This window comes from Hetaerina americana, unplaced genomic scaffold, assembly GCF_022747635.1.
Source record: "Hetaerina americana unplaced genomic scaffold, ioHetAmer1.1.p SCAF_4, whole genome shotgun sequence".
NCBI classification, from domain to species: domain Eukaryota; kingdom Metazoa; phylum Arthropoda; class Insecta; order Odonata; family Calopterygidae; genus Hetaerina; species Hetaerina americana.
In genome coordinates this window covers 59,894,615-59,912,182 of record NW_027286985.1, presented here as the reverse complement: position 1 = coordinate 59,912,182, position 17,568 = coordinate 59,894,615, and the positions used below count along the sequence as shown (strand labels likewise).

Genomic DNA, 17,568 nt, shown 5'->3' with positions numbered 1-17,568 from the left:
GTTATTTTTTTATTTTATAGACCCATCTTTTCAACAGTTATGCAGCATGATTTGAACATGCGTATCCTATTATTGAATATTGTTGCATGTAAGTACTTTCTTTCGTGTGATTAACATTAATCGAGTGCATGATTAAACTAATATTCGTATAGAAGTAACATGACTTAGATTTGCAGGTGGTTTTATTCTGTTTTACGTGTGGTGACCTGACATCCTGCGCCACAGGCCCTTGCGGCGGCTCGCGGGGTATTGTGTAGATGTAGATCGGCATAGCTATCTCTGAATGAAATCCCGACAATAAACTCACTTCCTAAGGATTGATTTTTGCCTGATTAAATGAGAATATACACCCATGTGATACCCTCTCAGTCGCTATAGGGAGACGTAAAGGTATTTTAATTTTACTTTAAAGGCGTTTTACATTTAGACAACGCGTTGGATATACTTGCTGTACAAATTATTACCATCTAAAATTAAAGCAAATAATGATAACTAACATCTGCCAACTTTAATTCTGATGCTGCATGTCCGGTATGGAATATCCCCCTGCCACACACCTTAGCGGTGCCTTGTAGGGTACCAATTAATTCAGTAGAGAACTAGCCTTAATCACGCAATGAAAATTAAGTATGATGATGTGTTCGTAATAGGACTGGCAGATCACCGATACTTATATTTTCCATCATTAGTTTTTCATTTAACTGGTTTTAGTTATTGGCCCATAACGACCAGTCTACTCTATCAGAAACATCTCTGATTTTTCCTAACTTTTCTCACATTAAATTACTTCGTACCTTTCAATATCACAGACAATCCGTAGCATTACCGTTATTGATAGGAATATCAAGTTTAATTTTAAAAGTTATATGTTTTTAGGAGTCACACGAAATCCACTTTATAACCGAGATTTACCCATGGTATTTAGCAGAATCTAAGAGACTGAGAAACCATGAAAACCAAGAATTTAGCAGGTTGCAAGAAATGTTATATAACCATGGGAAACCGCATTGTGGGGCTACTTTCAACTTGGTAGACAATGTGCAGCAACGGCCCTCCTGCCACACACCTTCGGCTTGAAGGAAGAATTTTATACAGAAGAAGGACAGGGTGATCATAAAGTACTTAACGGTATACATACCCAAAAACTACCAGCGACTACTTCTCCTGCTCCTTCAGAATTTTCCATTCTTTTAGCTTTATCCCGTATAGCTCGTTAAGTTAAAAATAGATATCGTAACTGCTGAAGGCGACAGAGAATGTCGAAACTACCCCCTGCCACATACCGTAGCGGTGGCTAGCATTGGTACCTTGTTAAAGCGAAACTAACCGCACTCCCGATGGCTTGAAGGAAGAATTTTATATGGAATAAGGACAGGGCGATCATAACGCACTTAACGATAAGCATCCCTAAAAATTACAAGCGACTACTTCTCCTGTTCCTTCGGAATTCTCCTTTATTTCAGCTTACTCTCATATAGCTCGTTAAGTTAAAAATATATATCGTAACTGCTGAAGGCGCTAGAAAATGTCGAAACTAACCCCTGCCACAAATCCTAGCGGTGGCTTGCAGTGGTACCACGTATAAACAGAAGATAACTGCACTAAATGGAAATCTTCACGAAATCAGAAGTATAGTTTTCATTCATATTTTGATTTTTGTGCGTATGTGTTTGAGTGCGTGTGTGGTGGATTCCACCATTCCATCCCATCCAAAAAAAACACAAGCACATTAATTAACTTTCAGCTTACCATCTTTAAAATTGAAATTAATCTTACAGCATTTGTTAAAGACTACAAAACTGGGAAATCATGAACACGAATATTTTAACGCGTTGTTTTCACGGGAAACTGCAGAATAATACAAAAATTTGGTTTGAAGAATTCTCAAGAGAAATTAAGTGGCCATTCTTTGAATATGCGGCAAGAATTCGGCATAAGTCATGGAGAGGCTAACTCAATGAATGAGATACACTTAACAGATGTGCCGCCGAATTTCTGAAAATTCGTGACAGAAAGAATGTATGTTTGAAACGGAGGATATGGAATGAGAGTCCCTCCAAAATCGACGATAACAATCGATACCAACGCGTTTAGAAAGGTACGGGCCACTTGAGTTGACTTGCGACACCGAGGGCATCATTAGTCCCTCCCTCTCTATCGGCAGATCGGACCGCCCGGAGAAATTCACTCCGGCACGCCGAGATTTAAATAATCATTCTTCCTTCGCGCAACCGACTATCACAACAAATCCAAGGTCAATAGCCCGAAAACTAAGAGAAATACTTAATTTAACCTGCTAATTCTATTACTAACACATCACCTTAACCTGAAATTATATAAAGGTGCGTGTCCCCACACCTCCAACCACGGATTTGGTAGGCAGAGGATAAACTGCCACAGCCCTGGTCGTAGATGTAACAGGTTATTTGCTGAGCAGAACGTTGACTAGCGCGAAGGGACTTCTTTCTACCTTCTACATAATGCCCGTAAGCCGCCGCAAGGGCGTGTGGCGGGGGTGTTAGGTCTGTTAGGTCACCACTTGTAAGAGAAAAATATAACCGCATGCAAAACCAACATAACAAACCCACCGCAACAGTGGCCGTATATTCATGCGAAACCCTTCTCAACCGACACTTATGCAAATATACGACTATCGACGAAAGCTATCTGATAGACGTGTGGCAGAGGGTGAAAGTAATTATTTAACCGAATAAAACGGGACTGACGTCCGTCCGTTTCTTGGAAAGTACTGTGGTTCGTGAAACTAATCATCAATTTGAATCACATGAATTGAAACGAATCACCAGTCCTGGTCACAACATCTGCATCTACACAGTAACCCGCACACCGCCGCAAGGGCATGTGGCGAGGGGTGTTAGGTCACCACCCGTAAACTAGAATAACACCACATTCAAAACCAAAGCATGTTTCCTCTACGCACATATTAGTTTGTTCATGCCCTCGACAAACCTTAATCACACGAAAAAATCACTTGCATGCAATAATATTTTATAACAAGAAACGTGCCTTCAAATCATGCTGTAGAACTATTAAAAAGATGGGTCAATTAAATAAAAATAATAAGATGCAGGCAGAAACACGCAAGATATCGACTAGTATATATACTACCGATTCTAATTATCTCCTATGCAAATTCTGTCATCTCTATAATGATCTCTAATGGAACGAGGAAAAACACATTTTAAATCTATCCGTTCTACAATAAATCTCCCTGATTTTAAGTTGGTGATCTGATCTACTATTGTAAGTGGGGGCCTGTATAATGTCCTTAACATTCTTAGATAATTAATTAACCTAATTAAATCTAATATTAAAAACACTTGAGCATATACATATACATTCCAACAAACATTACGCAATAATTAGTGTCTGACGTAACCATTAAACTTAAGTTTTTCAGCTACTTCTCCATTTTATAAATTATATAATTAATCCATTGCTTTTTTTAATTGCGAAATGATAAGCTTTTCCGCAATAACTATTGTTACGAAATTTTCAACTAGACGGGACCTCGCATGATCCTAGCAAGGTGTTTGACAGGAGGGGACAACATAAAAGACTTGAAAAACCAATATTACTTGCAATAAATTATGACCAAGATGACAGGCACTAGGCGTAAAAATTAACTTCAAGATTTAAATTTAAAAATGTAGTCAAAGAACAATAAATTTAAGGTGCATGTTGGCATGAATGCGTGTACGTGCACAAGTTATTTTTTATACTAGCTAATATATATTATAATAATGTATGAGCTAACATTTATGCCTCATGTTTCGGGGGCTGTCGGGCACCCCCAGAGTAATATTTTTCAGGTAAGATGCAATAATTAAGGGATTTTTGCATGAGAATGTGCGCCACTGTGGGTATAGTTTTGCATGTGTGTGTTATTTTGCATGTGGTTTTATTCCTTTTTATGAGTGGTGACCTAACAGCCCCCGCCACACGCCTTTGCGGCGGCTTGCGGGGGATAATGTAGTCGTATATGTATAATAACTTTGAGCGCCGTCACTCATGCCCAGGATAGACGCGAGCAATGAAAACTAGACACGAGTTAAAGTAACACATTTGAAACAAATCATATAATTTCTAGATACACCACGACGCGATATTTTTATTAGAGAATGATGGATTGCACTCTGCTATCCCAATTGAATGCAATGATTGAAGGAAGAATAATCAAAATCTCAATTTGAAAATGGAATTCAGAGTTGAGCAGCCACCACAGTAGTTTATATCGACAGAAATCTAAGTAAGAAATGTTATGGGTACGGCTGATGGGCTGGTTATTTCTTCACATTTTTAAAAGACAGGGCAACAATGCAGAGAAACAAAACTCGGCTACCGTATATGCCAATGATTCCTCACTCATACCCTCGAGACAAAGGGTTGAGATGAGTCTCCTTTCTTGGCTCTTTTCTTCAAATGCTGTCCATCTTTTCTACTCAGATTGGCTTGAGCCGTGGGGAGTCCACCGCCGAGAGGTAAAGAAAGGGAGAATGGGAAAAGAAAGGAGAAACTCCAGTGAGAATGCGATAAGGAAGCTAAAGTGTTCACCACTCACAATGGGCTGTTTGGAGGCGAAGGCCAGCTGGCGGTCCCCTTCCCCCTTGCAAAAAAGACGGGAAAAAAATTCTGGATGGACGAGGTCTGTGCTGAACTTTGGAGGGGTCCCGAGACCCCCTCGGCGGCCACGCCCCTCGCAACCAACCGACCAATCGTGAGCCATTTTTCACTTCCCTTCTCCTCCTTGAACCCTTCTTGATATACGCAAGGGGACTTGGGATCATTAGTACACTTCGACACTCAATCTACACCAGTGGTGACGGAGACTTCAACTCGTGCTCACGGAGACGCCAACGCTCGATCGTGCCCCCGGAGATACCAACGCTCGGAGGAAACGCACACGGACTTCGAAGGCCGGTGATACCTATTGAATCCACTGACGAGACTCGCTCTTTCCCGGAGTCATCATGCAGTCGCTGACGGTAAGTGGGAGTAACTTGCTTTGCCGGTGAGCGATTATAGCGAGATTACGGTGAGCGATTACGAGCGAGACCAGTACTCATTTTTTATGCTTTAGTATTGTATTCATTAGTTTTTTACATTAAAATATTTGTGCCTTTTTCGCGCTATCTGTAATAAGTTCGCTGTTTTCCATCTTCAAAGAATGTAACACTTCGACATTAACCCTATATTTCTCTGGAATGACTTTGGATTTTCCTCAAGATATTTGCACAATATTTTAGATTTGAAGGAGTTTAGGGCTTTGCGCAGGATACTTTTCCTTTTGCCACCACATTATTTTAGTTTCTGTTTGAATCTATTCATATAAACAACATCGTCACTTTTAAACTCTTTTTAAAATCTGATATTAGCCTTCTTAATACCGATCTGACTTCTGATACTGATCCGTAATACCATTTAGGTTCCTTTCTGTCGCATTTAAGTTTTGATGGAATGTACGTCTTCATTCCTTCGCATATAATATCTAAGAAATATTTCCATTCTATGGTTGTCAGGGTGATTTGTCTTGCATTCTGGTAAATCTTTTTTTTTAATATTCTCATAGTCTTTAAAAATTTGCCTTCAGAGTAAGTATATTTTACGCGTTCCTTGGTCTATTTTCACGACATTAGTTTTTAATTCTACAAGCATAGCTTCATGGTCACTAATGTCGTCCGTTATTTCGATACTTGTAATGATTTCGGACGCAGATGTCGCGAAGATATCAGGTATGTTGTGGCCCCGTGTCGGTGATTAAACAATTTGTTCTAAGGAGTGTTTTGCAGAGTTCTTGGCATGAATTTCTGTTTTTGGCAGATTTTCCAACGAAGTACAAGTCCCAATCAACTGACGGTAGATCAATATCACCAGCAAGTGCTAGTGTTTCAACCCACTACATATGTTTTCTGGTATACTATTTTGAATGTGGTTTTGTTCTCTTTCACGGGTGGTGACCTCACATCCCGCCACACGCCCTTGCGTAGGCTTGCGGGGTATTATCTAAATGTATCGGAGGGGATGACAATTAACATCGTCCACTAATATAAGGGACCACCAAAATACTAAGACATTTTATAGAGAACTGGCGAGCAAGAAGAGTAAAACATTAATAATGATATGGCCATGCAACTTGTGGTCCCCTCTTCAGTCACCACAGGTAAAAAAAGTGGCACCGTTCTGATGGCAGCTGACCGCATAAGGCATCACCCCCGCGGAGAGGGACAAATGGTGAAGGGGAGCTTTGAAAGAACAATGAAGAGAGAATGATTTAATCTGCACTACGTTAGATGTTATTTCAGGCGTATTCGATCATGCGGGATATGTTCCCCAACAAAAATATGAATCAGTTGAGAATGCATGCATGCAAGTTAAACTATTTATTACCTCGAAGTTTCTGGTATCAAGTGGTATTCCTGTTGGTTGTAACCCTACAGTTATTATCCTACATTATCCGTGGAAATAACTCTTTGAATAAGCTAGTTCGGGCATCTATCAGATTTTATATTCATGATCGGAAAGATCAATATACGACTGTTGCGATATAAATAATTGACGATACCTCCGTATTGAATCTAACGGCTCAGAATTTATTCATACACTTGCATACATAACTTTTGCTTATAAAAATCCTTCAATTAATAACAAAATTAACTTTCAGGTTCATTTCCTGTTCATCTCAATGCTGACAGCAGTAGCACTTGCTGAGAACGAAACGCCATCCTCGAGTAGTCAAGCATCATCATTGGATTATGTAAGCATCAATTAGATTATTCTGAATATATATTATATACTTCTTTGTTGGAACTCAAGGCAGTTAATGTCTGTAATCATACATCCTGTAAAATGCTTCAACTCCAAAAGTACACACAGAAGTAGTTACTGTCGCTATTGACTATAATTTAGGCTTTTCATACTGCATTTTTGATGAATTGTATTTTCAAACGACATTGTCATAATGGGCTCTGATCAGTGACTTTGTGGTGATTTTTAATAAGGCAATGGATAAGAAATACAGCCTAAAACTACATTGACTTGTGTTACTTTTCACGATTTTCTTATTCTTCCTGTTAATAAAAGTAAAATTATTCCATTATCTCAGCTATTTGGGTTTCGTGTTACATTAACATAAATCTGCACCTTTAAAATGTTTTCAGCGATTTTTTACTATGGACAAGGTTTAATTTTCAAAATTTTAAATAATTTATCAGTAGCAAAAAATAGTATATTATAATTTGATCTGTCACACAGCTAATTTGTATGATTGCTTTAAATAAGTAATTGTGGCAATAATAAAGTAAACTACCGCATTATCCTCGCTCCTGTTATTAGGATCAACTAACTGCACTCTCAATTCTTATTCTTTTCATTATGATTAGATTCTAATAGTCCACTTCCCTGATTATAGTTGTAAAATAATTATAATAGGGCAAAGCAAGAATTAATGGATTTAGGATATTAGGAAATACAGTTTTGTGCGATGAAAGGTCTTGTGATTTCCCGATGTGTGTGAAATCCTCTCGGGTCTTGCTCCAGGTTACAGTCTCCATAGCTGCTGACATTTCGATAACTGACTTAGTCATTGTCCTCATTCAGAACCCCTGAGGACATCGACCAAATCAGTCATCAAAATGCCGGCAGCCCAGAAGACTAACCAGGTGGAAGACCCGAGAGGATTTCACTCAGTAGTTTTACGTGTTGATTGACATGAAAAATAAATTCAGGAAGTACTTATGAAGTCTACATTAGTTATAGGCTGTATAATATAAAGTATTTTAAGTAAACACTTGCTACCTTAATGTTTTAACTGCAAGTCACCACTGATGACAGCTGCTACAGACATTGATACGCCGATATTTTGTATTCATTCAAGATTGCCCATGGAAAGCTTTAACGATTTCTTTCACTGGAATTTATTCAATGCTTATTTATCCAGATTTAATTGGAGACCCCACTACTGGTAACAAACACTAATTAATATAATTGAGCTACCTAGAAAGAACCTTATAGCTTTATTTGGCACTAATATCGCGGCAGATGAAAGTATCAGCAGTGAATAATCTGACTTCATCAGTTCCTTTAAAGATAAATGTCCTTTACATAAATGAGAAAAGAGAGGGATCATGCTTTCCTGCAGCATACTAGAGCCTACATTAAAATAATCAGCACTAATTCCATTGATATTTACTTTTTGCTTTCAATCAGAATGAGAAATACTTAACTCAGGTCACCAATTTGTCATTATTTCCAGAGAAGTTTGTAAACCTGCTAGGTGTGTTGAACTTGAATAAATTCTTTTTTGGAGTCAGAAAAAACAGATCAACTTCTCTTCCTATTTTGCAGTAGTCGGAGATGACTAACTCAAGTAACGTTTCATAAGTTCTACTCTATCAGATCAATTTTTTTGATAGAAGAAACTACGATTATCTAGGATGGATGCCATTACAATGCTGTGCTCAAGAATTATGCATGTGGAGGATCTTAATGATTTCCATCTGTAATTATTACCGTGGTGTTTTTCTCCCTCAATTCTCCCTCAATGATTTGGGGTGATGTAGGCAATTTTCCTGGCTTTCAGCACTTATGATTGATATAAACTGATTAAATAGCCCATATAAATAGAGAAATTTCCAATACCACCTCTATCTGTGCTTGCACCACTAAAAGAAAATAATTTTTAAGTTGAGAACTAAATGCTAATCCTTAACTACATAACGCTGAAAAACATATTCACTGATTTTTTCAAAGGCAATCAACTAAACCTGTATGCATGAGGTTCCATTTGATTCATCTAACTATGGAAATTGTACATTAGTGCCTGAATCAATACTTTCTAATAAATGATATTATAACCTCAAATGATTGAAAGGTAAAAGAAATGAAATGAAAAATTCAGCCTGGCATCTATGTTCACTGTCAGCCCATGTTAAAAACAAAGTGACTTATTTAATCTTTCTGAAATTAAGGGCATTAGTTATAGTTTCTGTTACATAGTTAGTAGAAATATGGTTCTAGCGCCATTTATGGCTATAATCCCTAGATTTTCAAATGTAGATTTTGAGAGCATTACAGTTCATTTAAATTGTCATAAGAAACTTTGAAAGAGCTATGTTTGTTTGAATATGTTCTTCTGTACACACAAGTAAATCCCTAGGCCTTTAATTCAAGTTCTACAATTTCAAGTCAACCAAAATACATACATTTCATTTGACATTTTAATGCATTTTTTAATGATTTTTAAAGTTATATTTCTATCACATTTTTTACACGATCTAGAAATCATAATTTCAGTATCTTCCAACTATTTTTATATTTAATACTCTAACCATTAAGTAGATGAGCTATTTATGACATTTTGAAATTATTTATCTCATAAACATCTTTTATAAGATTCTAAGAAACTGCAGGAGAAGACTAGCAACAGTAACTTTTAACAGAGTCATCCAAACTTAACAATTTGAAATCATTGCATTATTTTTTCATAAGATTTCGAATTCAAGAAATAAAACTTTTAAAATCTAGCTTCTTCTCTTTCCTATGAAATAAGACTGCTTTTTACATTAAATTATAATCTCCCATGCAGATAGATTCTGTACAAACCACATTAAAATCGAGGGCTTATATGTTTGCACAATATTCATGCACAATACTCATGCCTGACAACATCCAGTTTCAATTTCGTGCTCCTAACAATATATTATGTCAAAAAAACAATAGGATGCTAAGGGGAAGATGAAGTCCTTAGGGTTCACCAACATTAAACATACTTTGTTTGCATCATATTTTGCAGGCAAAAAATAGTTTCTGTTGATGCAGGTGTAATTGAATTGCTGCATTAATCATCACAATTTAAATTCATTCCCTCATAAAATTTTAGATCCACCCTCACAGTACCCTCTATACTAACAGCTAAGAAAGCGAAAAGAAGAAAATTTGCGAGTAGTGATGTTTTTATAATAATTAAGATAAAGATTTCACTTGATTTATTGTGATACCATGAAATAGTATTTTAAAATTTGCAGTTTACTTTTTCGGATAAAAATAGTGGAATATGAGTGAATAACTTGAAATAAATATCTGATCTTAACTTAAACAATGTTTAGCGTGAATTCAACCTTGATACTTTTCTCATTTGCTTGCCAGGTACGTAACCTTTCAACTGCATCAGCTAACCATGACTTGACTGTTACCTTAAATCTTATCTGTGAATACATCTACACTTAAGCTGTTATTTGTTTCTTTTGGATTAATTGTGATTAAGAGAGAGAGAGTGGGATGAATGAGGGTGTGATACCTTCATACAAAAATGTGTTATGGGATCTTCAATATTCCATGATGTTATATTCTAATGGTTTTTCTGTGCAAAAATATCCTTAGGGTAAATATAAGTCCTACACCTAATATTTCTTTAATGGTACCTAATCATTCCATCAAGAGAAAATTAATTTATTGGGGGACTAATTAAATAGTCCATGTATTGGTTTCAGATTTGATTGAATCCTTGAATTCTGACCCCCCATCTTTGTGTAACTCAATACTTGTCCTCCTGTGAATCATGAAATGACCAAATAGCACCTCAAGAGTGAGCTTTGATGCCGCAAAATCAAATGCTAAGGAGAAAAAATTCTTCACATAATTCTATAAGTTTTTTATAGTATCAATGATGCTTTCACAATCCCTTGATATTCTGAATAATAATGGAAAAAGGGGAAAACATATAAATAATGCCATATGTGTATGTGTCTTTATGTTGCTAGCATTACACTAACAACATTTTGTGCTATCGATTTTTTTAATCAATTTATCTCGACCCTCACTTTATCACTTCAATATGCATTTCTTGGTGAGTTGGTATTTAAAAATTGGATACCCATATTTATATAACTCCAATGCTACAGTTCAACATACGATATACTACTACTGTCTGAACTGTAGTTTGGATAGGGCATTTAACACCCTTGGCCATCATTTGGGATCCCTGATCCATATTACCATGAAATGCTTAAAAAGTTTATAAAATGCAATTTGATCCCTTACACTGTCCATTTATATGTATGTATTGTTTATCTTGGTTTGGTTTTAATTTTAATACAAAACCTCTTCTCCTTCTAGGCATATACAAACTATGCTCTCCGATACCTTGGATTGGGTGACAACTCAAAGCAACAGTCTGCTGCTGGCAGCACTAATGACCCAGTCACCCAAACTGCTCCCGATCAACAGGGTTATGTCAAATACATCACATACACGAGTGATGGGTCCAATGTCTACCAGGTCACAGTTCGTGTGAAGCCTGGAACTTATCCCGTTATATGGTCGACTCCAGTCCAGTCTGAGCCTTCTGCAACCGATGGAAAGCCTGATGATGGCAAAAGTGTTTCAGACCTTCAGCCTACGCCGACCAAAATTGAAGGCCATCCTTCCGAAGATGCACTCCCTATGACCTTGCCGAACCATTCCGAAGGGCATGTGCCTGAGGTGACAACTTGCCACAATGACAATGCTAATGAGGGAACAGAACGGCCAGCCACAGCAGAGTCCCACAATGAAAATACAGATGGGGATGACAGCAAGAAAGGAGACTCCATCAATGCCATTCCTGTAGAAAACAGCCTTCACAAGGACCATGCCACTTTCCAGGGTGTCCGGACGACACTCCCACGATTTTTCCCCGGTCTCTATGGAGCAATGTCCTTCTATCCAGTGGGCTACAATCCCTACACTGGCCAGAGGCAGTATATTGCACAGCCAATGGGCTCACTGACTAATGCCATATTGCCGTCCGCATCACCAACTGTGGTGACAAAGGGGGAAAAGGCTACAACACTCAATCCAAAATCCATGGCTTCCACCATTGGGCCAATGGGCATCACGACTGCTGGAGTTCCTGTGCGAGTCCAGCCTATTCCCTACATGTACCCATATATGTCCTACCAATCTAAGAATTCAGGGGTCATATACCAAGTGCCAGCGCAACCGATTAGTGCTAGCTCTCCACAGGTCATACGATGGGTACAAGCACAGCCAGCAGCAAGATTCCAGGCACCATATGCTAGCCCCCAAGGGTACATGTCATACCAACCAGCAGTGCTTTCCCTCCAGAGTGCCATGCCTCTTCCGAGCCAAAACACCCCAAACATGCTGCAGGCAAAACACACCCCTGACACTGCAGGGCCACAATAATTGTGTCCATCCACATTTTGTTCGATTCCACATTTTGATTGAACAAATTTCCCACTCATGTTCCTGTATTTATGTACATATGTAATTATATCTTATGGATTGTTCAGTGATTCATTTGTTAACTATTTGAAAATTTATTTATATTGATGCATACTTATTTACTGTGTGTTTATTTTCTGTATATTAGTATTATAGAAAAGTGTTATTGGAATAAAACCAGTGTTTGTACTTACTGCTCCGAGTCTCCTTACAACCTCTTCACTCACTGGGTACCATAATTTTATTTTCTTGTACAGGGGGTGGTGCTCGTAATAATTAACTAGCTCGACAAGGCTTTCAAACTGCACCGTTCCAATTGCAAATAGCCTCCCCTCCAATTTGATTTTGCAATGCTTGATCTTCTTCTCGGCCCTGTTTGTTGCCATTAAAATGAGAAAAATGTAATACAGTATTAATGGTTATGATTTTCACATCAAATTCTATGAATTTTCATGGAAGGACATGCATTTGTCTGATATTTACTGTTACAGTTGGGCAACACGGAAGTGTCGCCAAATTCTGCTTCATTTCACAGGCCCTAAACTAGTGTTACTGACCATTCAAATGAAAGTACCATCCTAGCCTCTTGCATTGTCATCATAAATTATGACTGTCATCATAAAGTTAAAACTGGGATATACAACGGAGATATGTAGAGACAGCTAAATTTGTTTCAACTGCACCTATCATGGTCAACTCTTTGCACATATCAAAAGGATGTCTAGCTAGCAACTTATGAAGAAAGGTAGTAAATGCATTTCAACTCATTACAAAAAGAAACATTTGCTTCATTTCACTGCATCATTTTTATATTTTAATGCAGTGCATAGTCATAATGAGGTGTGTTGACTATTCTTGTGCAAACCAATTAAGGGTATAATCGAAGATATCTGTATGCATAATTATTTTCCATAATTTTTAATTCCTTCTATATTTTTCTACGATTAAAAGGCATTAGGAGAGCACCCATTATTGTAACATTAGTAAGAGCACTTTCTGTAAGTGCCTATAAAGTGAGATATCCTTATGCAGTTAGACGCAATAGATCATTGAATAATCAAGCATAATCATATTTCTCCCACACTTCTGGTTGCATTGCATGTTTTGCCAGTAAAGGAAAGTCAACTAGGTGACAGTGGATCTCTTTTCAAGTCAAGTATCCAGGAGGATACTCCTTTTCTGGGCCAATTTGCAATATAAATAATTAACACATAAAATTCAACTTTTCACAATCTGAGGGATCCTGGTCAATGCAAATAATTTTTTCATTGTTTATCAAGGGGTTCATGAAGCCAAATGGTATTTTCTTAAAGACACATTACGATAATTCTTAGCAAAATAAAATTCTTTAGATGAAAATATATTTAATAGTGTAGGTCAATGGATAATTTCCTCAAGTGTTCGCCACTGCCACAAGTATGAATTTATTGATAGTGATATTCTGGAGGAAAACTAGGTATCTTATGTAGTTAGATCAATGACCATGTAAAACTATGGTAGTCAAGGGAAATTGAATACACTTTTCTTAATTAGCTTTAAAATGAGTGCAACTTTTTATGCAACATAAAATATAATACAGATTGATTAACAATTGCTTTACCCACAAAGAGTGACAAATACTTTTTTGGCAGTAGTTCAAAGTTTTATTTTTTTGTCAGTACATTTCTATTGTTTTACAATGGTGTTTTTGTTTTGCATTATTTTGCAATTATGCTGAGAAAATGTATATAAATATACATTTTAAAGGCAGAATATATACTTTAACTCTCAACTTCAATTTACATAGTATACTGCCTTATTGATTTCTCAAATACACTTCCATCCAAAAAGTCTAACTATGTTGCCCCTGATGGAACACGTGTTTTTTTTCCATTGAGTCACTCGCTGGTGATCCCAACCACTCTTTTCTCACAACTTCTAACTTTTCTAAAAGTGAGGTTAGTTGAAAAATTGATAGCATTCTTTCAAATTATACTTCTATTCTATAAAGTTTTAATTTAGTTTCAGTAAACACTTCTCACTACCACATTTTGAGCTATCCTTGAATTTACACATTCATCGCCAAGTTCCTATCAATTCCCAATGAGAACTCTGCTGGTATGTCACAGATTTAAAACATCCTCAAATTCATTTCTTCCTTATTTATTATTAATGCAAGCATTAATTTAATCCTTCCCGAGTACAATTGCTTACTCAAAAGTTACACAAATTACTTTGGATGTTTTCCGGATGAAATGTTTTCTAGAGGATTAAATTTCCTTAGTCACTACGATTGCAGTGAATATGGAATGGCTAAGAGAAGGGGATGCCCCTTAATGGGTCCACTGGATAATGGGCTATCAGATAATGGTAGCCTACTGTATACACCAGTATTAATAAAATATTAATGTGTTTATTTTATCAGAAAATATTTGGAAAAAACTAATGTTACATTACAGTTGAGGTTTTTCCTGCATTAATCTCTAAGGACGCCAATTCAGACCATAAAATATTATTTTAAGCTGAAGATAACACAATGGGAGAGAGAAGATAAAAACAGGGAAAAATTCTTTTGTTTATATATTGTTTTGCTTATGCTAACAGCAGATATCATTTCATAATCCTACCAAAATTATAGAAATACAGACGGGAGCATGTGATAATAGGATTAGAAACATTTGAAAATTTAAAGCCCTTATTTTAACTGCATCTACTTACTGAAAAATGCTTTTACTGACCTGAATGAAATGGCAAACGAGTTGTTGGGGTCCTTTTCACTGGGTCGCACAAGAAAAGCACCATCTGAGGGCACACGTCTCAGCATTTCTTCAGCAAGGGCTCGTGTTGCATGTGCATGGTACCATTCCATGCCCTCATGCTTCTTTGGTTGTGGCACAGACTCTTGGAGGGTGATTAGAAACTCCTGGAGAAAGAATTACAGCATCAGCAATACATGCCTAACATTCAGTAACATACCTGTGCTTAATAACTGAAATCCACCAATCTACATGTAAAATCACTTCATATATATTGGTGAAGTCAGTCCGACTATAGACTCGGTTTCTGCCAGGACCTGCAAGTGTAATGGTCTGCAACAAACATTATCTAATATCAAAATTTTGAAAAACATTGTTCTCATTAGGAATTACCGATTGTTTCACATTCCTGAATTGCACAACATATTCCAGGCTTTTTTCAGTAAATTCAGCTCTTATTCCACATTTTTTTAAAGAGATTGAGTTATTCTTAAATTTTCCTGACTAAATGACTCCATGGACAAATTAAATAGGGATTTACAGTTCCTTTTTAGGAAACTGTGATCCTCATACTCCATAAACCATGGGATTGCATATCTATTCATTTTTAAGCTGCTCATATGGTGATTTCAGCAATATATGCAGCTCATCAAATTGTTCATACCTGTTTTATGAATCTAAAATAAGTATATATGACACAAATTTGAACAGAATACAGTTTTACCTATACTGTCAGTTGTTACAAGTTTAATTCTCCAATTTATAGTCAGCCAATTCATTCAATCCTGTAGTTCCAGCTCATATTTAAAATTCAGTATAGTTCTTCACAATTTTAGTAAATGACCAAAAAAATCAAATAAATGGAGATATTCACCCCAAAAAGATATAAAGGCTATGATTTGCTCACCTGGCTTCTCAGGGGATGGTTCCTATAGTGAGTGATGAGGCTGTACAGGCTGTCGAAGCAGTTTGTGTCAATCATGAAGAATTTTGTTTGTCCCCTGTCCTGCTTTGACTTTATTCGGCAGTGATTAACCTTCCCCTGCCGCCTACGGATCAACAGAGAGAAGCTAGAGTTAATGAAAATAGGTGAGTCCTGTACACACCTTTATTATTCATTCTATCAAACTACTTTCACACTACCATATTACGTAGATGAAAATTAAGCATATCAACATATTAGTTGTCCAAAGGAAACATTTGATATTCATCTATATTTTGTCCCTTGAGAACAGATCACATTTAGAATAGTATTGTTTTACTACTATATTCAATATTTCATCGGTTCAGTTATACTTTAAGATGCAGTGTAAGTATTTAGATTAAATCAACAGGCATATCGAATTGAATGACCAGATCAAGCCATTACAAATGAAGCATTTACTCTAGGATAAATATCATAGTCACTTACATACCAATAAATATAAATGTTTTAAACAGTGCATTTTTACATGGCTGTTTATTTTTATCATGTCATTGAATCTCCAGACATTTAGAATAGAGAATAAATTATGCTCATGCTATAGAGTAGCAATAAGGAACCAACAAGATGCAATTTAATTTTATAATTAATTTTAGAGGAGGATATTTACACATCCCTTTGCTTGAATGGAAGAAATCGCTTTGCCGAAATTTCATGTGATGAAGTTGAGGAGGCAACATCAGATCTCACAGAAAACTTCACATACAGCATACACCAATAAAAGATCCAGTTTATCTTTCCATGTACATATTATGGTCATGGTATTTATTTTCGATAATTATCATTTAAAAACTCCATTGCCCTAAAGAATATACCTTCTTTTTGTTTAGTCAACAACCATCATGAAATAATATCAGCTGCATCTTAACCATGAATTGCTACACATTTTATAAATTATTTTAATACCTTTGATTGGCTATGCAGTAGTTAGTCCAACTGTATACCCATCTCCACGGAGGAAAATGGAAGAGAGCTATCTTATGGCCACACCTATGTTGGTCAGATAACTTGCCTTCCACTTTTATTCTGATGCCCCAACTTGGTCAGTGGATTTGGTGGATGAAAGAGAAGTCATGGTTGCCATACCATCAAGATGGAGGGAGAGGAGGTGATGCAGGCAGAAAACTCATACTGAAACCCTGAATGGACAACCACCAAAATGATTCCGGTGTATTTGAAGACAGTAAGGGTCAGGATTTCTTTCATTAAGTATCTCATCATGCTCTGTCCTGAAGGTGCAAGTTGGATGGGAGGAGGAGCTTTTAAATTTGCCAAATACTTGGTGCTAACCAATCTCTCAAGTTGGACAAAGAATTATAAAGCATGTGTCACCTCATTTAAAGAATCATGGGGCAAATTCAATGCATGCTCTGGAAAGCATTGTACACAAAATTTGAAGATACCATACTCATAGTAATTCTTTGGGTCTTTTAGGTGCTGCAAAGGCGAAAAGCACATCATTTCCCACTCACTAGGATGATAAATGTCATAATGGCAATGATAGAACTCTTACTTCGACAATTATAACATCATGAAAAAATCTGTTTCACAACTGTATTTTACTTTCAATGTGTGTGCAGGATAAAATCATCAGATACAGGTTTGTCA

The 17,568-nt window shown here is 36.7% G+C and overlaps 1 protein-coding gene across 2 annotated transcripts in view; it reads right to left on the bottom strand.

The window, feature by feature from the left end:
* Positions 1 to 17,568, bottom strand: part of sl (small wing phospholipase C gamma 1) — a 60,169-nt gene that overhangs the window by 22,517 nt on the left and 20,084 nt on the right. For both annotated transcript variants that reach the window (XM_071590383.1, XM_071590384.1), the window contains exons 12-14: positions 15,886 to 16,027; positions 14,961 to 15,145; positions 12,438 to 12,615 (exon numbers count right to left, since the gene is read on the bottom strand). In XM_071590383.1, the coding sequence (XP_071446484.1) occupies positions 12,438 to 12,615; positions 14,961 to 15,145; positions 15,886 to 16,027 (505 nt within the window). The remainder of the gene's footprint in view (positions 1 to 12,437; positions 12,616 to 14,960; positions 15,146 to 15,885; positions 16,028 to 17,568) is intronic.